Source organism: Macaca nemestrina, chromosome 5, assembly GCF_043159975.1.
Source record: "Macaca nemestrina isolate mMacNem1 chromosome 5, mMacNem.hap1, whole genome shotgun sequence".
NCBI lineage: Eukaryota > Metazoa > Chordata > Mammalia > Primates > Cercopithecidae > Macaca > Macaca nemestrina.
The window spans coordinates 179211339-179237683 of NC_092129.1; the positions used below are offsets into that span (position 1 = coordinate 179211339).

Here is a 26345-nt window from a genome sequence, read left to right on the forward strand (position 1 = left end):
CCACCTTGCAGCAATTTTGGCCTCAGCATCTGCCCAAAGGTTTCCTTCTGCCTTTTCTCCTTCACCTTTTTGATGGCTTTGGCAGTGTAAGACTGCCACCTCCTTGGGTTTTTGCACTGTGTGCAATAACTCCATGATTTCTTTGTGGTATTTAATGGGGGTTCCCCCAGAGGTTAGGAACTCCCTTTCTTTCCATATTACTGCATGGGCATGCAGGATTAGATAAGCATACTTGCTGTCTGTATACACATTTATTCTTTTTCCTTTCCCAGTTCTAAGGCTCAGGTAAGCAGCAGTAGTTCTGCTAACTGGGCGCTAGTTCCTGGGGGAAGAGGCTTCTTTCAAGTCCGGTTACATCACTAACTATGGCATAACCTGCCCTTCACATCCATTCTCCACAAATGAACTTCCATCGGTATATATAGGTTAAGGTCAGGATTAGTTAAGGGGACTTCAAAGAGATCCTCTCAGGTGGCATAAGTCTGAGCTACAATTTGTTGGCAGTCACGCTCGATTGGTTCCCCATCCTCTGGGAGAAAAGTAGCAGGGTTGAGGGATGCACACATGCATATTTGAAGCATCGGTCCCTCAAGGAGTAGTGCCTGGTATCTAAGCAGGCAGTTGTCTGATAGCTATAAATTTCCTTTGGCACCTAGTATGCCATTTACATCATGAGTAGTCCAGATGAGTAATACAATTCTTTCCTTGTATTATTTTGATAGCCTCTGATACTAAGATGGCCACTGCCACAACTACCCATAAACAGTGAGGCCAGCCTTTTGCTACTACATCAATTTCCTTACTTAGGTATGCCACTGGTTGTGGGGTTGTCCCACGAGCCTGAATAAGGACTCCAAGAGCTATTCCTGCTCTCTCTGTGATGTATAAAGAGAAGTTTTGTCCTGTGGGAAGGCTTAAAACTGGAGCTTGTATTAGGGCCTGCTTTAAGGTTTTGAAAGATGTTTCTCCCTCTGGTTCCCATTCTACTAGATGAGTATTTGCCCTCTGGGTCTCCTTGATTAGAGTATAGAGGGACCTGGCTATCTCGCTATATCCGGGGATCCATAGTCAGCAAAAACTGGTGATCCCAAGGAACCCCCACAACTGTTTTCATGTCTTAGGGTGAGAATAAGCCAGTATAGGCTGTATTCGTTCCTTGCTGAGGGCCCTGGTTCCTCTGGCTAAGATTAGGCCTAGATATTTGGCTTGTAGGCAGAGCAGGGCCTTCGATTTAGACACCTTGTACCCTTGATTAGCTAGAAAATTCAAGAGATTTAGAGTAGCCTGCTGGCATGAAGCTTCCGAACTGGTAGCCAAAAGTAAATCGTCCACATATGGAAGCGCCAGAGTGTCTGGACCTGAGAGGTGGCCTAGATCTTGGGCCAGTGCCTGACCAAACAGATGAGGGCTATCCCTAAACCCCTGGGGCAAGACCATCCATGTAAGTTGGGATGTGTGGTCTGTGGGATCCTCAAAGGCAAAGAGAAACCGGGAGTCAGAGTGCAGGGAATACAGGAGAAGGCATCCTTGAGGTCCAGAACAGTGAACCATTCTGCTTCCTCTGGTATTTGAGAGAGCAGGGTATAGGGGTTGGGTACAGCTGCATATAGAGGATTTACTGCCTCATTGGTGAGCCTAAGATCTTGCACTAGTCCCCACTGACCATTTGGTTTTTGTACCCTAGAATTGGGGTGTGGCAGGGACTGCTACATTTTCTTACTAAGCCTTACAACTTTTAAATGTCTAACAATATCCCGTAATCCTTTATGAGCTTCAGGCCTTAAGGGACATTGCCTTTGATAAGGAAAAGTGGTGAGGTCTTTTAGCCTGATTTGGACTGGGCAGGCAGTTTTTGCCCTTCTGAATTGTCCTTCTAATGCCCAGACTTCAAGGTTGATTCCCTCCTCAAGTAAGTGACAACAAATGGTTAACTTGTTCCCCATATTCATATAGATAATAGCTCCAGCTTTGGTAAATACATCCCTCCCTAATAAGGGTTTGGGACTTTCAGGCATAACAAGAAGGGCATGTGAAAAGAGCAAAGTCTCCCAATTACAACTGAGGAGGTGAGAGAAATACCTGGTTACAGGCAGTCCCAGTATTCCTCGGATGGTAACAGACCTTGGGGACAGCCATCCAGTGCAGGAGATTAACACTGAGAAAGCCATGCCAGTGTTCGGGAATAAGTCAATTTCCTGGCCCTCAATGGTTAAACTTACCTGGGGCTCAGTGAGGGTGATGACATGAGCTGGCGCTTGCCCGGGGCACCTACAGTCCTGTTGTTGGATCATCTGGTTGTGGGCTTCTGGCCCAGAGAACCTTTGTCCTCTGGGGCAGTGTGCCTTCCAGTGATTGCCTTAGCATAGTGGACATGGGTGAGGGGGAGACTTGTTTCTCATTGGACAATCTTTTTTAAAGTGTTCTTGCAAACCACACTGATAACAAGCCCTACCGGGTGATTGGCCTGATCCATTTTCTGTCCTCTCTGAACCACCAAGGTTTGTCTGTCTGAGGGCCATGACTAAGGCTGCAGCCTTTCTCTTATCTCACTTTTCCTTCTTGGCCTGTTCCTCTTGTTCCCTATTATAGAACACCAAGGTTGCCAGGTTTAATAATGCTTCCAAATTTTGTTCAGGGCCCAGGGCTAGCTTTTGAAGCTTTCTCCTGATATCTGTGGCTGATTGGGTAATAAACTTATCTTTTAGGATCAACTGACCCTTGAGGGAGTCTGGTGACAGGGGAGTATATTTTCTTAATGCCTCTTGTAGCTACTCAAGGAAGGTGGTAGGATTTTCTTCCTTTCCCTGAGTATGGGAGACATCATTGAATAATTCACGGGCTTTTTCCTAATTCTCCTTAGTCCTTCTAGAACACAGGTCAGCAAAGTTTACAACTCCAGTCCCCATGATCTGAGTCTAGGTCCCAGTGGGGATCCATACTGGGGACAGCCTGCTGACTGGTAGGGAATTTGTCCCTTTCTTTGGCTGTCATTCTACCATTTACTTGACTAAGATACCAGGTATCTCCAAACTCTCAGGCTACAGCTAAAGCCGCATTCTTTTCATTAAAGGCCAGGATTTGATCCAACAATAAGCATGACATCTCTCCAAGTGAGGTCGAAGGTTTGCCCTAGACCCTGTAAGACACCTATATACCTATCAGGATCATCTGAAAACTTCCCCAGGTCTACCTTGGCACCCTTTAAATCAGTGAGGGAGAAGGGGACATGTACCTGGGTTGGGCCAAATTCCCCTCTCCCTACAGCTTGAAGGGAACATAACCGATAGCCTGGGGGGTTTTGTGGTCCCTTGAAGATTTCTCTGCTTGTTTCCTTCTGGGTGGGGGAGATTAGAGGAGGCTCATGATTAATTTATAAAAGGGAGCTTTAGGGAGGCTAGGATACGGGGGTAAGCTGAGAGGTCCTCCTGTGGAATGTGGATTGCAAGATTTGCATAGTTGTGGATTATCCTTCAATGAAAAGAAAGCTTGGACATAAGGTATTTCCTCTGTTTGCCTCCCCTCCTACAGAAAAGTTCAAGCTGCAGGATATTATTGTAATTATACTTCCCTCAGGTGGCCATTTTTCCCCATCAGAGAGAGAATATTGGGGGCCAGGCTGTAATGCAGAAAAAAATAAGCTGTTTCTTTCTCAGGGTTTGTGGGTCAAATTGCTCCCAATGGCTTAGGATGCATTTCAAGGGTGAGCTTATTGATGCCTGAGTGTTTCCCATCTAAAACAGAAAAAAAAACTGCCCCAGGTTTTGGTCTGTTTATCAGGGCCCACCACTCCACCTCTGCCCAAGAACCCACCAGGGCCCCTGACCCTGCTGTTCGGAATAGTTGTGCTTACCAAAGCAGCCGCGGAAACACTTGTTTTCCTCCTAGACCACGAAGAGGACTGAGGAGGGTTGGATTTAGTGGCCCTTACTAACGCATTCTCGAAAACCTGCACCCTTGCCTTTCCTCTTAGACCACAAAGAGGACTGAGAAAGGTCAGATTTAGTGGCCCTTACCAACACATTCTTGAAAACCTGTTAGAGTCCTAATTGTTTGATCCTGTTGGTATTGGGAGCTTACTTTTGTCATATAAAGATCATATGCCTCAAAATGGAGTGAAGGAAGGGAAGGGATCTCCAGGGTTGGGACAGTGATGCCTTTTGTCCTCACTTCTCATATGAATAGGAAGGGCATCCTCCCTAATTTTGGAGTCTATAATTTCTGAGGCTCCCCATATCCTAGCTTTGGGAATAGCCTTCATTAGGCCTACTAGTCTGAGGAAGGATCCTAAAATTCCAGATAGTCCACCCCACCGACGGGGCTTTGGGCAAAAGTTATGTTCCCCAGGGCACCTATTTCCCATTGAAGAATTTGGCTCTTTCTGGTCGGTGAGCCCAGGTGCCTAAAGAAGGGAACAGAGTCGGAAATTTATATTAGAAATCATCCTTATAAGAGAAACTAGAAGAGCACCAGGGACACGAAGTGGTTTTTAGAAGCAGGATTAGCCTCAGAGAAGAGAGGCAGGAGGTAATTTGTCTGACAGGCATTAGGACCCAGGAGACAAGGGTCAGGATAGATAGGATAGATGGGAGAGTCTGGCTTGAGCGACATAACTTTGAGAGCTCCACTCAAGTCTGCAGGGTCATCCAACGTTTTGTCAGGACCCTGGAGCTGAATGGCTTTCCTCTCTGTTGACCCTTGGCTCAGCCCAGAAGTGCAGGAAAAGCGAAAGCTGGTTCCAGGCAAACCAACGCTCCCAACTCCGAAAAGTTTGGGGGTTGTTAGAGAGCCCTTTCCCAGAAAGGCTGACACCTGTGTCTTTAGTCCGGCAGTCACTTTTAACTGGCTGACAGGTGCCTGGTGTTTAGCCCCCGAATTTTAAGGAAAAATAGGACAGAAAAGCAAGTGAAAGGGGTCCAGTGGTACTCACCGCGTGGCAATATCCTCGAGGAGTGCCGAAGATGTGTCCAGAGTTGGTTCCTGCTGGTGGGTTCATGGTCTCGCTGACTTCAAGAATGGAGCCGTAGAACTTCGCAGTGAGTGTTACAGCTCTTAAAGGTGGAACGGACCCAAAGAATGAGCAGTAGCAAGGTTTATCGTGAAGAGCGAAAAGACACAGCTTCCACAGTGTGGAAGGGTACCCAAGCGGGTTGCCACTGCTGCTGAAGTGGCCAGCTCTTATTTCCTTATTGTCCTCTTCCGTGTTCCACTTCTGTCCTATCAGAGTGCCCTTTTTTCAATCTTCCCCATGATTGGCTACTTTTAGAATCCTGCTGATTGGTGCGTTTTATAGAGTGCTGATTGGTGTGTTATACAGAACGCTGATTGGTGTGGTTTACAATCTTCTTGTAAGACAGGAAAATTCCCCAAGTCCCTACTCAACCCAGGAAGTCCAGTTGGCCTCACCTCTCAGAAATACTGAAATTGAACTACACTTTATACAAAATGGACCTAACATTATATATATATAATTTTTTATCCAACTGCAGCAGAATATACATTCTTCTATTAGTGCATAAGAAATATCTCCAGGATAGACCATACATTAGGCCACAAACAAGTCTTAACAAATTTAAGAAGATAAAAATGATATCAAGTATTATGTCTGACCACAATGGTATAAAACTAAAAATTAAAACAAGAGGAATTTTGGAAAAGTCATAAATATGTAGAAATTAAACAACATGCTCCTGAACAATCAAAGTGTCAAAAAAGAAATCAAAATGGAAATGTAAAAATATCTTGACACAGGCCAGGTGCTATGGCTCATGCTTGTAATCCCACCACTTTGGGAGGTTGAGGCAGGAGGAACACTTGAGGTCAGGAGTTTGAGACCAGCCTGTCCAATATGGCGAAACCTCGTCTCTACTAAAAATACAAAAATTAGCTGGGCATCCTGGTGCATGCCTGTAATCCCAACTACTCAGGAGACTGAGCAGGAGAATCGCTTGAACCTGGGAGGCAGAGTTTGCAGTGAGCCAAGATCGCACCACTGCACTCCAGCCTAAGCAACAGAGTGAGACTGTCTCAATTTTTAAAAAAATCTTGACACAATGATAGAAACACAACATACCAAAACCTACAGGATTCAGCAAAAGCAGTTTTAAGAAGGAAGTTTATAACAATAAGTGCTTACATTAAAAAAGAAGAAAGATCCCAAACAGTGTAACATTATGTCTCAAAGAACTAGAAAAAGAACTAATCCCAAAGTTAGCAGAAGAAAGGAAATAAGATCAGAACAAAAATAAATCAAATAGACTACAGAAAAATCATGGAAAAAAGTCAATAAAACAGTTGTTTTTTAAAAATAAATAAATAAATAAAATCAACAAACCTTTAGCTACACTGAGGGAAAAAGAGAGAAGACTCAAATATGTAAAATCAAATATGAAAATGGAGACATTACAATAGATGTCTGAGGAGTAAGAAGGATCACCAGGCACAGTGGCTCCCGCCTGTAATCCCAGCACTTTGGGAGGCCGAGGCAGGCAGATTACTTGAGCTCAGGTGTCAAGACCCAGCCTAGGTCACATGGTGAAACCCTATCACTACAATAAATACAAAAATAAGCTAGGTGTGGTGGCACATGCCTGTAGTCCCAGGTACTCAGGAGGCTGAGGCAGCAGGATCACTTAAGCTGGGAGGTCAAGGCTGCAGTGAGCTGTCATCACGCCACTGCACTTTAGCCTGGGTGACAGAGCAAGACCCTGTCTCAAAAATAAAAATAAAAAAGAAAGAAAAGAAAAGAAATAAAAAGCATCATAAAGGATTGCTGTGAACAATTATATGCCAGTAAATTTGATAATCTAGAGGAAACTAATAAATTCCTAGAAAAAGACAACTTACCAAGGTTGAATCAGAAGAAATAGAAAGCCTGAAAAGAAAATACCAAACAAGAATGAGGTAATAATTTAAGGTCTCCCAAAAAAGAAAAGCCTGGGACCAGATAGCTTCACAGCTGAATTCTACCAAACCTTCAAAAAAGAATTAATGACAATACTTCTTGGCCGGGCACAGTGGCTCACACCTGTAATCCCAACACTTTGAGAAGCCAAGGTGGGTGGATCATTTGAGGTCAGGAGTTCGAGACCAATCTGGCCAACATGGTGAATCCTCGTCTCTACTAAAAATACAAAAATTAGCCGGGTGTGGTGGTGCACACCTGTAATCCCAGCTACTCGAGAGGCTGAGGCAAGAGAATCACTTGATCCCAGGAGGCTGAGGTTGCAGTGAGCCAAGATCTTGCCACTGCACTCCAGTCTGGGTGACAGAGTGAGATTCCATCTCAAAACAAAACAAAACAAAACAAAAACAAAAATAAACAAAAAACTTCTTAAATTTTTCAAAAAAATAAAGCTAAAGGGAATACGTCCTAAAACATTTTACAAAGCCAGCATCACTTTGATACCTAAGCCAGACAAAGACACCACAAGGAAAGGAGACTATAAGTCAACGTCTCTGATGGGCTTTGATACAAAAATCCTCAATAAAATATTAGCCAACCAAGTTCAACGACACATCAGAAAGATCATATACTATGACCAAGTGTGATTCACCCCTGGCATTCAAAACTGGTTTGCACACGCAAATCAATGTGATGCACCACATGAACATACCGAAAGGCAAAAACTATGTGATTATCTCAATCAACACAGAAAAAGCATTTGACAAAGTTCAACAACCATTCTCAATAAAAACTCTCAGCAGTTTAGGTAAAGAGGGAAAGTTCAACATAAGCCATTTATTAAAAAACCAACTGCTAACATCACAATCAATGGGGAGAAACTGAAAGTTTTTCATTTACGATCTGGTACAAGGCAAGGATACTCACTCTACTCACTTCTATTCAATAGAGTACTAGAAATACTATCAAGAGTAATCATATAAGAAAAAGAAATAAAATACATCCAAATCACATTGAAGTAAAATTATCTATTTGCAAATGACATGATCATATATGTGGAAAACCCCAAAGACTCCTTCGAAAAAACCTGTTAAAACTAATAAATGAATTCAGTAAAGTTGCAGGATACAAAACTAACATACAAAACCTAGAGAGTGACCTAGCTGAAAAATAAATCAAGAAAACAATCCCATTTACGATAGCATAAAAAATACCTAGGAATAAATTTAACATGGAGGTGAAAGATCAATACACTGAAAATTATAAAACATTGATGAAAGAAACTGAAGAAGACACAAATAAATGGAAAGCTATCCCATGCTCATTGATAGAGAGAATCAATATTGTTAAAATGTCCATACAACATTGCAAAGATTTAGTACAACCCCTATTCAAAATCCCAATGGCATTCTTCACAGAGATAGACAAAACAATTCTAAAATTCAAATGGCACCACAAAAGACCCCAAATAGCAAGGCAATTTGGTGAAAGAACAGAAAAACAGATCAATGGAACAGAATAGAAAGCTCTGAAATAGGCCTACGCGAATAGAGTCAACTGATCTTTGACAAAGAAACAAAGGCAATTCAATGGAGAAAGGATAGTTTTTCCAACAAATGGTGCTGGCCCAACCAAACATCCCCATGCCTAAAAACAACAACAACAATAAAACCAACAACAACAAAACACAGAAAAGAAAAAAACGAATCTAGACAGACATCTTTCAGAAAAATTAATTCAAAATGGATCTCAGACCTAAATAAAAAATGCAAAACTATAAAACTCCTAAAATGTAACATAGGAAATAATATATATGACCTTATGTTTGGCAATGACTTCTTAGTACAACACCAGAAAGAAAGAAATTGATAAGCTTGACTGCATTAAAATTTCTCCTTTGTGAAAGACACCATTAAGAGAATGAACAGACACACCACAGAGTGGGAGAAAAATATTTGCAAATGACACAGCACCAAAGAAAATATACAGATGACAGATAACCATATTAAAAAGTGCCCAACATCATATGGCATTAGGGAACTGCAAATTAAAACAATGAGATACCACTACACACCTAGTTAGAATGGCTAAAATATAAAACTGGTATGGGGTAGGGTTACATGGGAATTCTGTGTACTTTCTACTCAATATTTCTGTAAACCTAAAATTGCCCTAAAAAAATAAAGTTTATTAATAAAAAAACAAGATGACCATCAAGACTAGAATGGACAATTTGCAGTATGTTCCTATCATTAAATACTACGCAATAATTAAATGAACAGACTCAGATGTTAAATGTGATCCCCTTGGTGGTAACCACCCCTCCACCCTGCAAAAAAGATAACTATATATACCAACAAAAAAGAGAAGGAAATTAAAATTTTCACCACAAAAAAAGTCAGCTAAATACAAAAGAAGACAGGAATGCGGGAAATGTGGGACACAATGCTCTCAGGCATATATTAAAAGTAATAGCAAAAGGCTGGGCACAGTGCTCATGCCTGCAGTCCCAGCACTTTGGGAGGTTGAGGAGGGTGGATCACCTGAGGTCAGAGGTTCAAGACCAGGCTGGCCACCATGGGAAAACCCCATCTCTACTAAAAATACAAAAACTAGCCTGGCTGCTGGACACAGTGGCTCACGCCTGTAATCCTAAAGCTTTGGGAGGCCGTGGCAGGTGGATCACTGGGTCAAGAGATAGAGACCATCCTTGCCAACATGGTGAAACCCCGTCTCTACTGAAAATACAAAAATTAGCTGGGCGTAGTGGCGCACACCTGTAGTCCCAGCTACTTGGGAGGCTGAGGCAGGAGAATCCCTTGAACCCAGGAGGCGGAGGTTGCAGTAAGCCAAGATTGTGCCACTGCACTCCAGCCTGGTGACAAAGCGAGACTCCATCTAAAAAAAAAAAAAAAAAAACCCAGGAGGCGGAGGTTGCAGTAAGCCAAGATTGTGCCACTGCACTCCAGCCTGGTGACAAAGCGAGACTCCATCTAAAAAAAAAAAAAAAAAACCAAAAATCCAAACAAACAAACAAACAAACAAATACTAGCCGGGGTTGATGGCAGGCGCCTGTAATCCTAGCTAGTCAGGAGGCTGAGGCAGGAGATCACTTAAACCTGGGAGGGGAGGTTGCAGTGAGCTGAGATCGCAGAGGGAGACTCCATCTCAAAAAAATAAAATAAAATAAATAAAATAAAAATAAAAGTAATGGCAAAACTGCAATTACTTTTGCACCAACATAATAGAAAACAAATAGCAAAACGACAGAAGTCCCTCCAACCAAATAGGTTGAAAGTGAAAAGATAGAAAATGGTATTCCATGCAAATAGGAAAAAAAAAAAAAAGAAATCATGAAAAGCTATACTATATCAGACAAAATAGACTTTAAATTTTAAAAATTAAAAAAAGAAGCATATTATCTAACAAAAGGTTCAATATAGGAAGAAGAAATAACAATTATAAACATTTACATACCTGATTATATACCATCAAAATATAGGAAATAAAAATTGACAGACTGAAGGGAGAAGCAGTTTTACAATTGCAGACTTCACTATCCCACCCAATAACAGACAGAATAATCAGGCAGAAATAAGTAAGGAAATAGAAGACATGAAACACCGTAAACCAACCAGACCTAACAAACATACAGAAAACTCTGCCCAACAACAACAAAATGAACAGTTTTCTCAAGTGCTCATGGAACATACTTCAGGATAGAGCATATGTTGGACCACAGATTAAGTCTCAATAGACTTAAAAAGACAGATATCAGGCCAGGGGCAGTGGCTCACACCTGTAATCCCAGCACTTTGGGAGGCCAATGCAGGCAGATCATGAGGTCAGGAGTTCGAGACCGTCCTGGCAAACATGGTGAAATCCCGTCTCTACTGAAAATACAAAAATTAGCTGGGTGTGGTGGCATGCACCTGTAATCCCAGCTACTTGGGAGGCTGAGGCAGGAGAATCGCTTGAACCCGAGAGGTGGAGGTTGTGGTGAGCCGAGATGGGGCCACTGCACTACAGCCTGGGTGACAGAGAGTGAGACCCTGTGTTGGGGAAAGAAAAAAAAAAAGATAGCTGTCATACATAGTATCTTCCCTGACCACAACAGGACAAAGTTAGAAACCAATAATAGAAGGAAAATTTAAAAATTGAGCAATACATTCTTAAACAACCACAGGTCAAAGAAGAAATCAAGGGAAATTAGAAGGTACTAGAGACCAGTGAAAATGAAAACAGCATACTAAAACTTCTGAGACACTTCGAAAGCAATCCTAAGGGGGACATTTATAGCTATATTACATTAAAAAGGAAGAAAAATTTCAAATCAACACCCTAACTTTACAACTTAAGAAATGAGAAAAAGAACTACATCCAAAGTTAGCAGAAGGAGGAAATAGTAAAGATTAGAGCAGAGATAAATAATGGAGAATAGAAAAACACAAGAAAATCAACAAACCCAAAAGTCAGTTCTTCAAGAAGACTAACAAAATTGACAATCCTTTAGTTTGACTAAGAAAAAAGGACAGAAGAAGCAAGTTACTAAAATCAAAATTAAAGTGGGGACATGACTATCAATTCTAGAGAAATAAAAAGGGTTATAAGACTGCACTATGAACAACCGTATGCCAACAAACTGGACAACCTAGATAAAATGGGCAAATTCCTAGAGACACAAAATATTGAATTGCAAAGAAATACAAAATCTGAATAGATCCATAATTAAGGGGACTGAATGGGTAATCAAAAACCTCCTGACCAAAAACAAACAGCCCTGAACCTGTTGGCTTCACTGGTGAATTCTACCAAACCTTTAATGGAGAACACCCATCGTCTTCAAACTCTTTTTAAAAATTGAAGAGAACACTTCCAAACCCAAGTGATGAGGCCAGCCAGCATCATGCTGACACAAAAATCCTAACTCAATATCTGAGAATAACAGCAGAAGTTTTTTTAAAAGTGGAATACATTCACTTATGGTGTCATCAGACGGATATTAAAATTCCAAGGTATCTATTCATGTTCTCTCAGGTGACCACCCAGATATTTGTATTTTTGCCTCAGTTTGGTAAATGGCATGGTTTTTAGTTTTTATAATACAATTTTTTTTTCCCAGCAAAGTCCTTCCCCAACAATGATGCTCACCAAGGCCATGGCACCTGCCACACTCTCCTGCACATAAAATGCCCTCAATACCCATGGAACTGGGTTGAACCAGGAACAAAACAAGCAGCAGAGGTTGGTTTGTAAAAAGACAGTAAGTAGGTACCACAGATAAGACTGAAAGCCGAGGCCGGGCGCGGTGGCTCAAGCCTGTAATCCCAGCACTTTGGGAGGCCGAGACGGGCAGATCACGAGGTCAGGAGATGGAGACCATCCTGGCTAACACGGTGAAACCCCATCTCTACTAAAAAATACAAAAAAAAAAAAACTAGCCGGGCGAGGTGGGGGGTGCCTGTAGTCCCAGCTACTCGGGAGGCTGAGGCAGGAGAATGGCGTGAACCCAGGAGGCGGAGCTTGCAGTGAGCTGAGATCCGGCCACTGCACTCCAGCCTGGGCAACAGAGTGAGACTCCGTCTCAAAAAAAAAAAAAAAAAGACTGAAAGCCTACAATTCAGCAGTGAACATTTTACATTTATTTGAGAAATTATTTGCAACTAGTTCATCAAAAGATGCTGGTTTAAAGCAGTGGCTTTTCAGCCTTGACCACACAATATAACCACATAGAGAGCTTTAAACAACACCGTTGCCTGGGTCCCACTCCAGGGAATCCAACTTAATAGGTCTGTTGTAACTTGGGTTTTGGGAATTGTAAAAGCTCCCCAGGTGATTTTAATGTGCAGCCATGGATATGGACCACTGGCTCAGAGTGAGGGATGCATTAGCTGTGTGTGATTTCCATGTGTGCCCCATGGCAGTTCCTCAGTTTGGGGTCTTGGAAACAGCTTTGCCCTGTGAAAATCAAAGGACTGCTTCAATACACAGTCAGCTGTTTGTCTAAATTGCAGCAGGTGGAAATGTCTTCTCAGCAGATCTATCTTTATGTTGCTTGCTTTTCAGAGTAAGAGGTTGTTTCAGGCACCGTTTGATTTAGCTTGCTTTGAAAATCATAAATAGCCTACAAATACTAAAAATGGACGAAAAGAATTTGCAAACATATGGAGTGCACTATATGTGTTTTCAAATTTCCCCTATAATTAGAAATAAAAAATATGAGCCTTGATTTCTAAACTCAGCCCTCAGCTGTTTCCCTAAGTTATTTTAAGTTCTTCCAAGACAGTTCAGCTTTCTCTGGAGGGAATTATACCCAATGGGTATAAGTGAAGAGCCCTAGATGGGCATTTACAGAAGTGTCACTCTCCAGAATCTTGAAGGAATAGGGGAGATGTATGAGTACTGTGGTCTATAGAGGTGTCTGGGCTTTGGAGGCAAGTATAGTAGATACTACTGAGTTACAACCTAGTCAGTAACTTCAAGGTTTTGAATTTGATTTGGAAAAATTAGGTAAACCTCATCTGCAAGAAAAGGCATAATGATACTGATTGAAAAAATAAGAACAATTCTTCATACTTCCCTATCTATGACCTTTGCAATGAGATTTTATAGCTGCTCCCATAAACAGACAGAATTTGTTTCCCCAAGTCTTGTATCTGGGCTGGCCTTATTTACTCTGGCCAGCAGAATGCAGAGAGTATGACAGTGTGCTAGTTTCAGGGTTAGGCTCAAAAGATCTTGAATGCTTCTGCTTTTTCTTTCAGAATGCTTTCATCTCCATGAGAACAAGCCCATGTTAGCCTGCTGGAGGAAGGGATACCATAAGCAGGAGAACCAAGGTACCCCAGTTGACAGCCAGCTCACCCCCAGAAGCAGAGCAAAACACACACACACTACACACCACACACATGGAGCTGAGCTGAGACCAGAGGAATGGCCTAGCTGAGCCCAGCCTAAATTGCTAACCAGCTCAATTATAAGCTAATTAAGTTTTGGGATGGTTTGTTATGCAGCAATAGCTAACTCATACACACACCCATTGCAGATGGGACTCAATGACATGTTGATTACAAGTTACTGGTAAACAGCAGGCCGCCTCTACATTCTGATTTCCTTTTCCCCCTATTAAAGTTGGATCTCTTCGGTTGTACAGAAATGCATATAGATATGTGTGTATGCGACTGGTGCTTCAACTCACACATTTCCCCACTCCAAAGAGGAAACAGACAATCATAGCCTGGCACTCAGGCCCCAAGGCCAAACTGCAAAATAAGAAATTTGCTTTCCCAGATGCAGTGGCTCGTGCCTCTAATCCCAGCACTTTTGGAGGCTGAGGTGGATGATCACTTGAGTCCAGGAGTTCAAGACCAGCCTGGGAAACATAGAGAGACCCAATCTCTACAAAAAATACAAAAATTAGCTGGGTGTGGTGGCACACACCTGTAGTCCCAGATACTCAGGAGGCTAAGGTGGGAAGATCACTTGAACCTGGGAAGCAGAGGTCGCAGTGAACTGAGACTGCACTCCATCCTGAGCTATAGAGTGAGACCCCATCTCCAAAACAGTAACAACAGTGACAGTTTGTTTTTAGTCTATTCCTCCCATATCTAAGGTCTGCAGGTCAAAGCTGTGAATAGATCAGAAGGCATGAGATTTCCCTCTCCTGGGACCCCATCGTCCTTTGATCACTTCCATTTTTCACATATTCTCTTCTTCCGATGTGATTAGGGAATGAGGCCAAGATTAAATTTGAAGCTCTCAGAGACCACAAGATTTTTCTTTCCAAGGTTTACCAGCACTTTAGTTTCTAACATCGCAAATACTAACTGCAACCCAGTGTGGTGACTCACACCTGTAATCCCAGCACTCTGGGAGGCCAAAGTGGGTGGACTGCCTTCTCTAGTTTGAGAAGCATGTAGTAACATACTTGATTTTGCCCTGAATCAGTAACGTACCGCATGCTGGGAGCCGCAGTCTCTTAACCGCACCAAGCCCGTGACAGAAAAACTAAATGGAAAAATGACTTAGGAGAATTATCACTATAACCCCCAGAAACACCACATCGTTAAAAGCGGTTCTGAAGGCTACTGAAAAGGGAAATCAATAGTAGTTTCAAAGGAGTCCTATTGTAAGGCAAAAATTGTGCTTTACCGTCCCGCACAAACCTCCCTGATGTTTTGGGAAGGGCGGAGGCAAACCTTTAGTCCTGTTGGCCTGTGTTAATAATGGCCAAGAGGTCCCCAGTGGGTAACAGAGTCCTGTGAAGCAAACAGCGTGAGAAGTCAGAAAAGCAGCTGGGTGTGGACCCCCAAAGCACCTTAGGGGGTTACTTAACTGTGCGGCTACATTTCTTGACCACACACTAAAGGAACTGGGCCTTTCCATGCGATGTTTTCCTTTCATATGGGTGGCAGGAAGCGGTCCCTCTGAAGGACCTGACCGAGGTATGTGCCGGCGCCAGGCCGGGGTCCAAGGGGCGCTCCGAGGCGGGGCCCATAGAGGGTTTAGGGCAATTCCGAGGGATGGCGAGGACGGAGGAAAGGTGGCGTTGAAAAGGCAAGAGCCAGGTTCCCAGCGACTGGATATTTCCACTTGAGGCAGTGAATTTACATTTTCAGACATCCACCAGGGAGCTGCCTGCTGCGTGGGGTGTAAGAACGTCTCAGCCGCCCGGCGCCGCCAGCCCTACTCCACCGCCACCAGGGGCGCACAGCGGCGGGTACGCGGCCGGAGGGAAGGGGCGGGGCGGGGCGGGGAAGGGGCGGGGCGGGGCGGGGAAGGGGCGGGGCGGGGCGGGGAAGGGGCGGGGCCTGCCCTGCCAGCGAAGGCCGGGAGGACCAGGAACCCAGGAGCGCATGGCCACGCTGCGCCGGCTTCGGGAGGCGCCGCGGCACTTACTGGTTTGCGAGAAATCCAACTTCGGCAACCACAAGTCGCGCCACCGGCATCTTGTGCAGACGCACTACTATAACTACAGGGTGAGTCCGGTTGTCCTCGGCTTTTCGGGCCGTGCTCAATCGCTGCGTGCGAGAGAGGTTTAGGGAGAGTGCTAGGCTTCGCGGGGCGGGGCCGCCGGCGGTGCGCGGAGGGGCGGGGGCCCTCGCCTGGCTTGCTGGAAGTTGTAGTCTCTTAACTACTGTAGGCCAGTGGTCTGCAGGGCTGCAGGACTACAACTCCCAGGATAGGCAGGGCGTGGGGGCGGCACCCAGTGTGGAGGGAGCTGTGTCCAGGGCGTTCTGGCTGCTCACTCGGGTCAACCCGCCTAACTGGGAGGGGGTCCAGGGAGGGATTCGAGGTTTAGGGCCGGGACCGGAGAGTTACGACGGTGTGACGGCTGCGATGTGTAGCTGCCGGGCAGCCACGTGCACCTCGCTTTTCCCCCAAATCAGGGCGGGTCTCGCGCCTCGTCCCCACCACCGCCTCTCTCCCCAGCTTGGATCTCTCTCCCACCTGCACCACCTGCGTACCTGTGGATTTCTCCGGAGCATTCTGCCTAGGCTCGGCCCAGGAAGCTACCTGATTTTCTAAATTAGTTGTGGGAACTAATGTGATATCTAGAAACTTCAAGAAACCAACCTTATAATGGGGGATTAAACATTTTACACTTTAAATGGTTCAGCTTAATAACTCAGGTTTGACTGAGCAGTGTCTCAGAGATTTAAGTGGTGACCTGATCAGTCAGGACAGGCTAGTGTTTGAGCCTTGGGACAGTGATGACTTTTACAGTGTGGCAACATTTGAAGCCTGTCCTGTTTTTAACACCTATTTTGGATGGAAAGCTCATCACAGCAGCCAGGGATGTATACCTTAACTCGCCTGTTGCACTTTTCTCTCTCGAAATTGGAAACATACAGGAGCGCCATTGCTTGCACACAGCTTCTTAGTAATTGGATATCCATAAATTAATTCCTTATGCCCCGACAGACAGTTCATTTCCTTCCAGGATAACACCAGGGTAAACAAATCAAGGGATATTCAATTATACTATATTTCCTTGAAAATGGTGAAAGGAATAGGACATAAAATATACAGTATTGCTAATTTGCAAAAGATAAAATGCAAGCAAGAGTTTTCCATTAAAAGTATTCTATTCAGTCCCCTTCCTGTACTGTACGTTTGAATGCAGAAATGAAAAACTTGAGTAGTCAGATTTCTCTTTGCCTGAGATAGGTAAGTTAACGTGAGAGTTTTGTTGCCTGTGTTTTTATATTCTGGTGAAACTCGTGGAGAAATAACAACTTTCATGATCTTATTTCATTCCTAAAAACCTGGGTGTTCATCTTCATGGAAGTAAGACCTTGTTTGTATTACACATTCCAATAGGTTTCATTTCTCATTCCTGAATGTGGGATACTATCAGAAGAACTGAAAAATCTGGTCATGCAAACTGGACCCTATTACTTTGTGAAGAATTTACCTCTTCATGAATTAATTACACCCGAATTCATCAGTACCTTTATAAAGAAAGGTAAGAAAAACCTGAAATGGCTTTAAACAAGGCAAGATGAGGAAGTGTAGGTAGACCACATCACAATGCTGGGGCTGTTATTTTGTTTTGAACAGGGCCTGTGGGATAGTCTGTGTGGTCAGGTGCACACATGCACTACCCCCCGCCCCCCGTTCTCATCCTGTTCTTTCTTGTGCCCTCTTTAGGTGGTGGTTTCTGATTGCAATTGCCCACAAGTGTTGGATGGGGACGTTGTAACATGAGGGTATCCGTCCCCTTAAAATGAGGATTGATGGAGAGGACAGACTTGCAGTCTGTGTTCAGATGCACTGCTTTCGAGGAAGTGGCTGCAAAGACCCTGTGCTGTGAGCAGCCCCACAGCAGCTGCCTCAGAGGGTTGGTCTCCAGATGCAGCCACAGCTACTGTTCACAGAGCAGAGTGCTCGTTGGGGTCCAGTGTCCTCTGCTTAGATTTTGTAGCCATAACCCCTCTCTGCGCACCCCATTTCCACCCACATCTGCTGGGTTGGACTGATTTGTTTCAGTTGTTTCCTGGGAGCCGTTTGTTTGAAACTATTTCAGAGGGTATTTAGGGATTCCACCCACATACGTGAGTCACCTGTACAGTGGCCACATGCTTATCTTGTGCTAGCCCCCACATGTGTCCTCTCCAGTGAAGATACGAAGAATTCTAGTTACCAGTAGCTCCTCTCATTCTGACACTGCTGGGGCTACTTACGAGCTGGGCGTCTTGTCAGGTCTCATCACCATTATTCCTTTCATCTATTTTGAGGTCTGACACCACTCTGTCAATTACATGGACACTGGCTGTAGCAGGCACTGTTCAATATCTTACCAAATTTAACCCTTGCAACAATGTTATGAAGCAGGCCTATGATCCTCATTTAACAGGTGAGGAAACTGAGGCTTGGAGAGGTTGAGTAGCTTTTGAATCTTAACCCGGAACTCTGCCTCTAAGATGTGTATGTTTATCTACAATTCTACTTTGTACCCCTCTCCATGCATCCCCAAAGGTCACATTCCATTCTGAGTCAATTTTTTGCTTGATGATAGTACACTTGCACAAATAGGCCCTTGGTCGGGGAGTGAACTAGCTGGAGCTTGGTCTTCTGCATGCTCCAGCTTACCTTTAGCAGATGTTTGGTTTATTGAATGAACTGGAGCAGTGGTAGAAACTGACCTTTAATTACCTGGAAGACAGGTTATCTTGTGAAAATAATCCACTAACATCTTGCAGGTATAATTTCTTCTTTTAAATTTTTCCTCTGGACTTTCTCTTACAGGTTCTTGCTATGCACTAACATGCAATACAAATATTGATGAAGATAATACAGTTGCCCTGCTACCAAATGGTAACGCTTATTTTTTCATCTTTCTTTAATTGTTAAAAAAAAAAATGCCTACTGTAAAAAAAAAAAAAAAAAGCCAGGCACGGTGGCTCACGCCTATAATCCCTGCACTTTGGGATGCCAAAGCAGATGGATCACCTGAGGTCAGGAGTTCAAGACCTGCTTGGCCAACATGGTGAAACCCTGCCTCTACTAAAAATACAAAAATTAGCCAGCGTAGTGGCGCATGCCTGTAGTCCCAGCTTGGGAGGCTGAGGCAGGATAATCACTTGAACCCAGGAGGCGGAGGGTGCAGTGAGCCAAGATCGTGCCACTGCGCTCCAGCCTGGGTGACAGAGTGAGACTCTGTCTAAAAAAAAAAGAAGAAGATATTCAAAAGAATGAGTATACCATGACTTATTTATTTCATCTTTAGTAGAAATTCAGATTATTTCTAATTTCATTATTATGAATAATATCCTTGGATGTATAATGTATAAATAATATCTGTGTTATAAGACATGTATACATATAAATATTCTTGTGATATAAATAAGATCCTTGTATGCAGTTTGGTACATCAATATCTAACTGCTCAATTTGCTTTGCTTTCTTTTAGTCAGACAGCTTAAGTTCTATTTTTGGTATCTCTTACGCAAGTTATTATTTGATTTGTAGGGAAATTAATTTTGTCACTGGATAAAGACACTTATGAAGAAACTGGACTTCAGGGTCATCCATCTCAGTTTTCTGGTAGAAAAATTATGAAATTTAGTAAGTATCGTGTGCTCCATCTGTTTCTAAGAAGTCTATAATCTTCTTGTGGCAATGTAAATTTAAATGTTTGAATTGCCTCTAATCTCTTTGTTCAGAAAAATGTGGCTTTTTAAAAAAATCTACCAAACTTCTGACTTAAGCTTCAGAGAGGATAGGATGATGCTTTTAAGTTCATTTCTTTTCAGCTGTAGATGCGTTTGATAAAGATCGTAGACTTGGACTGGTCAATTAAATATATATGTTTTGGGTTAAACATTCAAAGTAATTTGGGAAGCCTAGGCAGGCGGATCATGAGGGCAAGAGATTGAGACCATCCTGGCCAACATGGAGAAACCCTGTCTCTGCTAAAAATACAAAAATTAGCCGGGCGTCGTGGCGGGCGCCTGTACTCCCAGCTACTCGGGAGGCTGAGGCAGGAGAATCGCTTGAACCCAGGAGGAGGAGGTTGCAGTGAGCCAAGATCACAATCACTGCACTTCAGCCTGGTGACAGAGTGAGACTCCATCTCAAAAAAAAAAAAAATTCGAAGTACTGAACCCAAGATAGGAGTCTGCTTATTATAATGAAGAATTTCCTTTGGCTTCCCCAGGTCTTTATGATTACTAGTAGAAATTCACCCAGGAGTGAAGAGATCTTTTGCTGACAGTGTCTGGCTTGAACATCAATAGCTAAGCTGCCACATCCATTAGTAGATTAAACCTGACCTCTCAAGGTCCTCTGCCCTTGGTCTTTGACCTAGGAAATATATAAATTTAAAATGTCTGTTTCTGTTAGCTCTCAAGGTTAGAAGTGCCCACCAAAGGGATCTTTTTTATTTGGCAAACCAAAGGGAGTGGAAGAAGAATAAAATAATTTTACTATCCATAAAATTTCCCAAAATTCTGGTTTTTAAAAATACAACACTTTTTCCATAGTATAAGCTGTATGTATATGAATGAAATATATATTCTTTTTTTCATTTTTAAAGTTGTTTCAATTGATTTGATGGAATTATCCTTAAACTTGGATTCTAAGAAGTATGAAAGACTATCTTGGTCCTTCAAAGAAAAGAAACCATTGAAATTTGATTTTCTTTTGGCTTGGCATAATACAGGTATGAAGAAACAATTATGTAATCATACAGTGATTTTGAAATTAATTGTTAATTAAAGAGGAGTAATGGAGGATTGAATGGTGATTCACTCTTATAGTCAAGGAATATTGTATATATATATATAAATAGTATTAAGGAAATTAGCCCTTCTGACATCTCTGCAAACCATTGTTCAGGATTGTCTAGGCATGCAGGCCTTTCTGCCTGAGTCTTTTTGGGTTATACATAAATCCAGAGATCTTGAGAGTGGCTTTAGAGCAGCTAAATTTTATCTATTTCTCCCCTTTCCTCTCTCCAGCTTACCTTGAACAGTCTTGACTATAATGTTTTTATAGTTATATACACAATCTGCTTATTTATTATCACAGGGCACTAACTCAGACCTACCATTAAATGTCAGATTAATTTGTAATAACTTTTAATTGATTAGGACACTAAATTTAGTTCGAAGTTTGCTATTCACCACACAGTGTCATCTGCTGAAAACGGCCATGTATGTTGCTGCTTTCAGAAGTGTATCTTTGGCCAAGATCATAATGGATCAAGTCATCAGGAATTAGGGTGTAGTACTCTCTTTTGGAGGATAGGAAGCATGGTGGTCTGTTTTAGAAATAGACCCATCTGTCTGCTCCTCGTGGGAGGTGTCTGGTCACTGGGTGCTCCAAGTTGCTCCCGTGAGCCCTAGGTCTGGCCTTCGGTGCCTCTCCTATGGTATAGAAAAGGGAGCAGAAAGGCTTATTGAAGTTTCCGTTGCGTAAAGTCTTCTATGCGGATCATCCAGACTTTGGGCTCCGAATAGCTCCCTGTTCCTAAAGCTCCAGCTTTAAGGATTTGTCAGGAACTGTGAAAGGTCTGAGATTTCCTCATACTTGCAGGCTAACAAGATAGCCTGCCACGTTCTCAGAGATGCTGGCAGAAGACACACGAGCCCTGGGTCAGAGACACAGGTCTTAATCCTCAGAGGAATAGCCGTAGCCAGAATATATCAGTCAGGGTTCTCCAGAGAGAAGGGACCAATTGGATGGATGGATGGATGGATGGATGGATGGATGGATGGATGGATGATGGATGGATGGATGGATGGATGGATGGATGGATGGATGCATGGATGGATGATGGATGGATGGATGGATGATGGATGGATGGATGGATGATGGATGGATGGATGGATGGATGGATGGATGGATGGGTGGGTGGGTGGGTGGATGGATGGATGGATGGATGGATGGATGGATGGATGGATGGATGGATATTAGGGGAATTGATCACACAACTGTGGAGGCTGAGGAGTTCCATGACAGGCTGTCTGCAAGTGGGAGACCCAGGGATGCTGGTAGCATGGCTCAGTCCAAATATGAAGGCCTGAGAATCAGGAAAGAAGGTGGTGTAATTCTCAGTCCAAGGCGGAAGCCTGACAACCTGTGAATCTGCTGGTGCAAGCCCCAGAGTCCAAAGGCTAGAGAACCTAAAGTTCTGCTATCCAAGGGCAGGGGAAGAAGGGAGTCCCAGCTGCAAGGGACAGCGCATTCACTTTTCCTCTGCCTTTTTGTTCTGTCTGATGCCCCAGCCGGGTAGATGGTGCGCCCACAGTGAGGGCAGATCTTCCCACTCAGTCTTCCCACTCACATGCCAGTCTCCCCCAGAAACACCCTCACAGACACACCTAGAAATAATGCTTTACCAGCCATCTAGATAACCCTTCATCCAGTCAGGTTGACACCTAAAATTAACCATCACACCTAATATCACCGTTTGCACCAGTTCACCAAGTCCCATTTGCCAGAGTGACACCAAGCGATGCTGGCACATGCAGTAGGTTGCATTACAGGAGAGGAACCTGGAGTTTAAGAACTCCAGTCCTTTGTAAGGGGCAGTAAGCCTGCTGATCTCTGCCTGGAGAGAGGGAGGGTGACATTATTTCTATTATACTGGACAGTAAACAAGCCTGCCCTTTGCTGTGGAGGGAGTACCATCTCTATCTTCCAAGGCCATTGGCTACACAAACATCCCTGAAAAGATACACTGGATTTTACTGGGTTTTCAGAGTCAAGTTTGGATGAGGTTCCATCATCATTCAGTTTCTCTTATTTTTCTTTAATAGAGATTGTGCAGATAAGCTGCTTCTCTCTGGAGTTCACAAATGTTATTCATACATCAGGAATGCTTTTGGTTTTAAGTGTGAAGTTGAAATTTTTTATTAGCACACACGGTGAAACTAGTTTGGGTCTGATCAGAAACTATTCTGCTTTTCCAGGAAAAGTGTGAAAAAAGATGAACATTTACAGAACTTGGGCAAAAGGAGCTGAAAGCAGCTTTAAATGATTTTAATTTGAATGCAGCGCTGCACAGCTTCCATCTTACTTAATCTTGCCACTCAAATGGGAATGGATGGGTTCCGGGATTCACTAAACTTGCTTACGATGGTCAAATGGATTCAAATGGCTTTGTATGGTGTGTTTTTAAGGTTCGGAAGAATCAACAATGATGTCATATTTTTCCAAGTACCAAATTCAGGAGCATCAGCCAAAAGTAGCGCTGAGTACTGTGAGAGATCTCCAGTGCCCGGTGCTGCAGAGCAGTGAGCTCGAGGGAGCGCCGGAGGTGTCCTGCCAGGCTCTGGAGCTCTTCGACTGGCTTGGCGCCGTCTTCAGTAATGTCAGCCTGTGGGTATCTGGACTTCCTGTGTCTTCTAGGGCTCTGGCCTGCTGCTTGTTTTTAATACGAGTTTAAGACTTTGGGAGGGATCATGTGATGGATATCAATGTGTTATCTCTCTCTTTTTTTTTTGGTGACAGAAATAATGAGCCTAATAATTTCATATCAACCTATTGCTGTCCTCAGCCAAGCACGGTGGTGGCAAAAGCTTATTTGTGTACAATCACTGGCTTCATACTTCCAGAGAAGATCTGTCTCCTATTGGAACATCTCTGGTGAGAACTCTTTGCCTTTTATATCGCTCATCGTTGCTGTATAGAACAGTATGTAAAATAGTGTAGATTTTTCATTTTGGGAGGTAGTATATAAATAAAATGTACATTGAAAGGAAACTCAAATCCCCTATTGCAAAGACTGTACATTGAGTATAATCCTATTTAGTATAATCCTATATCTTCTGAATCTTCCTTTTTAAAATGTCAGATTTAAGTCTTGAAGGTTTTCCTTTTTAAGCCCAACATCCCTTTTCACATTTATTGGTTTAGTACTTTGATCTTCTTCAACCGGAAGGCTGGATATGAAAACTCTGGTGAATTATCCTTCAACGTTTCAGTTAACTGAGACTCTGAGAACAGTACTCTTAATAGGAGGGAAACTATCCTTAAACGCCTGTGGGGTTTTTTGTTTTGGGTTCTTTTCCTCTTAAAGACCTCCCAGAATGAGGGTGGGAACAGCTGAGGTTTGTTTTGTGTGTTGTATATTAGTTAACCCTTATGGAATTCACAGTGTGACATCAGGAATTGATCACACACTTCTTGATTTTCATAAATTAAAGCTAAGATCTAAGCTTTATTAGAGTATCAGAAATACTACTTATCCTGAATAAATTTTTTAAAAATCAGACATTCCTAACTCTCCCTGTTTAACAATTACCTTTTTTTCAGTCACTACTTTGATGAACTGAAGTTAGCTCCATGGGTTACATTGTCCGTTCAAGGCTTTGCAGACAGCCCTGTTTCTTGGGGAAAAAATGAACATGGTTTTTGGAAAGGAGGAGAACATTTATATAACTTTGTGATTTTTAATAATCAGGACTATTGGCTTCAGATGGCTGTTGGGGCGAATGATCACTGTCCACCATAAAAATTACAAAATTAAAAATCATGTTTGCCTACGTTTATGCTTGCTTTCAGATTTCTTAATGGTAAAAGGTCTGTGTGTGCCACTCAGGCTTGTGTGATGGTGACGTTTCTCAGATCAGCATTTGCTAGCATCCTGCGCTGCACCTGGGCCCCATCTGTGATGGCGGCAGGGCCTGCTGTCCAATGAATAGCTCATAGTTGATTTCTCTCTGTCAACATAAGCACAAGGTCGTGGTTACTACGTGGTAGACTGGGCCAGGATCTCCAAGGACCAGGGGGTATTGGTCCCCATCTCACCCCACTGGGTGAGATATATTTTGCTCATTACAACTTTTTCAGATAATAAAAAGAAATCTCATCCTTACCAGGGCCAGTCCCTGTTGTAAGTGCTGTTTATATGTTACCATGTTAGATTCTCACACCAACCCTTTGAGGAAGCTGAGGCACAGTGTGTAAATACGCTACCGAAGTTACAGTGCTAGTGGACCTGAGACTTGATCTCAGGCCAGCTTAGTTCCTAAGTGTGTTCTCACGCTAATGCCTCTGGATCAGAGAGGAATCAGTGGATACTGTCAATTGTTACAGAACAGGTTGAAAGAATTTTATTTCCAGCAGTAAGGCTGATAAGGACCAGTTGAAAACAACTAAAACTTTAGAATACATATGAAGAACCATTTTTTAAATGTAAAAAGTAAGAGCTGCAAAATAAGAGTTCTCAAAGACAAAAAGAATTTTGTGTGTGTGTGTGTGTGTAAATGGAAGCAGAAACCCAAAGAAGTAAGTGATGTACTGATGCCACTTTTCAGCCTTAGTGCATCTGCCAAATGTCAAATTGAATTTTTCTTCTCATAGCCTGGGGTGGGAAGGGGCTGCAGAACCACACACAAAGCTCAGGGCCTGCCCAAGGGAGGAAAACTAAGAGGAGACCTCATAAAGTGAGACCCCAAAAGGATAGATGTAATGTAGGGGTGAACTAGGAATAAATCCATCTGCTTCACCCATTCCCCCAACCCCTGGGAACAGCAAGGAAGATTTCTGTCCTGGGGGAAGACATCTTACTTGAGAGCCTATATACAACCACAGGCAGTTTTTAGGGTGGTTTGTTTGCTCAACCTGGGTAGTCTTAAATCTCAAGCTGCCCAGCACTTTGGGAGGCCGAGACGGGTGGATCACGAGGTCAGGAGATCGAGACCATCCTGGCTAATGCAGTGAAACCCCGTCTCTACTAAAAAATACAAAAAACTAGCCGGGCGAGGTGGTGGGTGCCTGTAGTCCCAGCTACTCGGGAGGCTGGGGCAGGAGAATGGCGTGAACCCGGGAGGCGGAGCTTGCAGTGAGCTGAGATCCGGCCACTGCACTCCAGCCCGGGTGACAGAGCGAGACTCCATCTCAAAAAAAAAAAAAAAATGTCAAGCTGGAAATTTCAAGTGATAACAGGATTTTAGTGCCTTACAGGTAACTGGCAGAAGCAAAACAGATTGTCTTTGGAGAAACTCGGAGAGTTTCAAGGAATATAAGTTCATAGAAAAAAAATCACAAACGTAAAATAGGCAAGAACCAGCAGAAACAAGGGGCAGAAGAAGGCCACTAAGTCTTAGAAAGACTTAAGATGTTAAGTTAGCAAGCACATCCATAAAGTGTGCTTTATACTTACAGAAATAAGGGGGGTTAAATGGCATGAGCATAAAAACAATGAAGCAGATTGTAAAAAGTGCCAAACAAATCTAGGAATGAAAAATATAATTGAAATTGCAAGTTCCACTGGTTGGTTTAACAGCAGACTAGATGCCACTGAAAATAGAATAATGGATATGAAGAAATTAAGATCTTTTCAAATTTGCAAAAGCTGAAAGACTGTCATCCATATATCTGCACTACAAGAAAAGTTAAAGGATGTCTTTTGGGCATAAGGAAAATGCCTGCCTTCTGAAGGAAATGAAGAACACTGAAAATAGTAAGAACATGGGTAAATGTAGGATTT

At 43.0% G+C, this 26345-nt stretch overlaps 1 protein-coding gene and 1 long non-coding RNA gene across 11 annotated transcripts in view; one reads left to right on the forward strand and one right to left on the reverse strand.

Annotated features, from left to right (window-relative positions):
- Positions 1–15925, reverse strand: part of LOC139363514 (uncharacterized) — a 60412-nt gene extending 44487 nt beyond the window's left edge. For 5 of the 8 annotated variants that reach the window (XR_011624084.1, XR_011624083.1, XR_011624082.1 and 2 more), the window contains exons 1-4: positions 15800–15925; positions 10701–10953; positions 6844–6871; positions 4928–5048 (exon numbers count right to left, since the gene is read on the reverse strand). This is a non-coding gene — a long non-coding RNA (uncharacterized lncRNA). Of the gene's footprint in view, positions 1–4927; positions 5049–6843; positions 6872–10700; positions 10954–14341; positions 15018–15799 lie in introns of those variants that run through there. The other 3 variants (XR_011624078.1, XR_011624080.1, XR_011624079.1) reach the window with 3 other exon arrangements.
- LOC105487356 (ribonuclease P/MRP subunit p40) lies at positions 15712–24400 on the forward strand. Of its 3 annotated transcripts, none has more exons than XM_011750803.3 (8): positions 15712–15879; positions 17225–17369; positions 18653–18721; positions 19376–19471; positions 20442–20567; positions 23032–23230; positions 23363–23497; positions 24167–24400. In XM_011750803.3, the coding sequence occupies exons 1-8, from the start codon at positions 15757–15759 to the stop codon at positions 24363–24365; spliced, it is 1092 nt and encodes a 363-aa protein (XP_011749105.2). In that variant the 5' UTR covers positions 15712–15756; the 3' UTR covers positions 24366–24400. The 3 variants fall into 3 exon arrangements, with proteins under 3 accessions (XP_011749105.2, XP_070953790.1, XP_011749106.2); XM_071097689.1 differs by having other exon boundaries at positions 23409–23497; XM_011750804.3 differs by lacking the exon at positions 15712–15879 and adding an exon at positions 16171–17071.
- The last annotated feature ends 1945 nt before the right edge of the window (positions 24401–26345 follow it).

Bases quoted from the DNA above. Each gene is read 5' to 3' on its own strand.
- LOC105487356 (XM_011750803.3), top strand. From the start codon at position 15,757: ATGGCCACGCTGCGCCGGCTTCGGGAGGCGCCGCGGCACTTACTGGTT. The intron at 15,880-17,224 runs GTGAGTCCGGTT...ACATTCCAATAG, and splicing joins CGCACTACTATAACTACAGG to GTTTCATTTCTCATTCCTGA. The intron at 17,370-18,652 runs GTAAGAAAAACC...TTTCTCTTACAG, and splicing joins CAGTACCTTTATAAAGAAAG to GTTCTTGCTATGCACTAACA.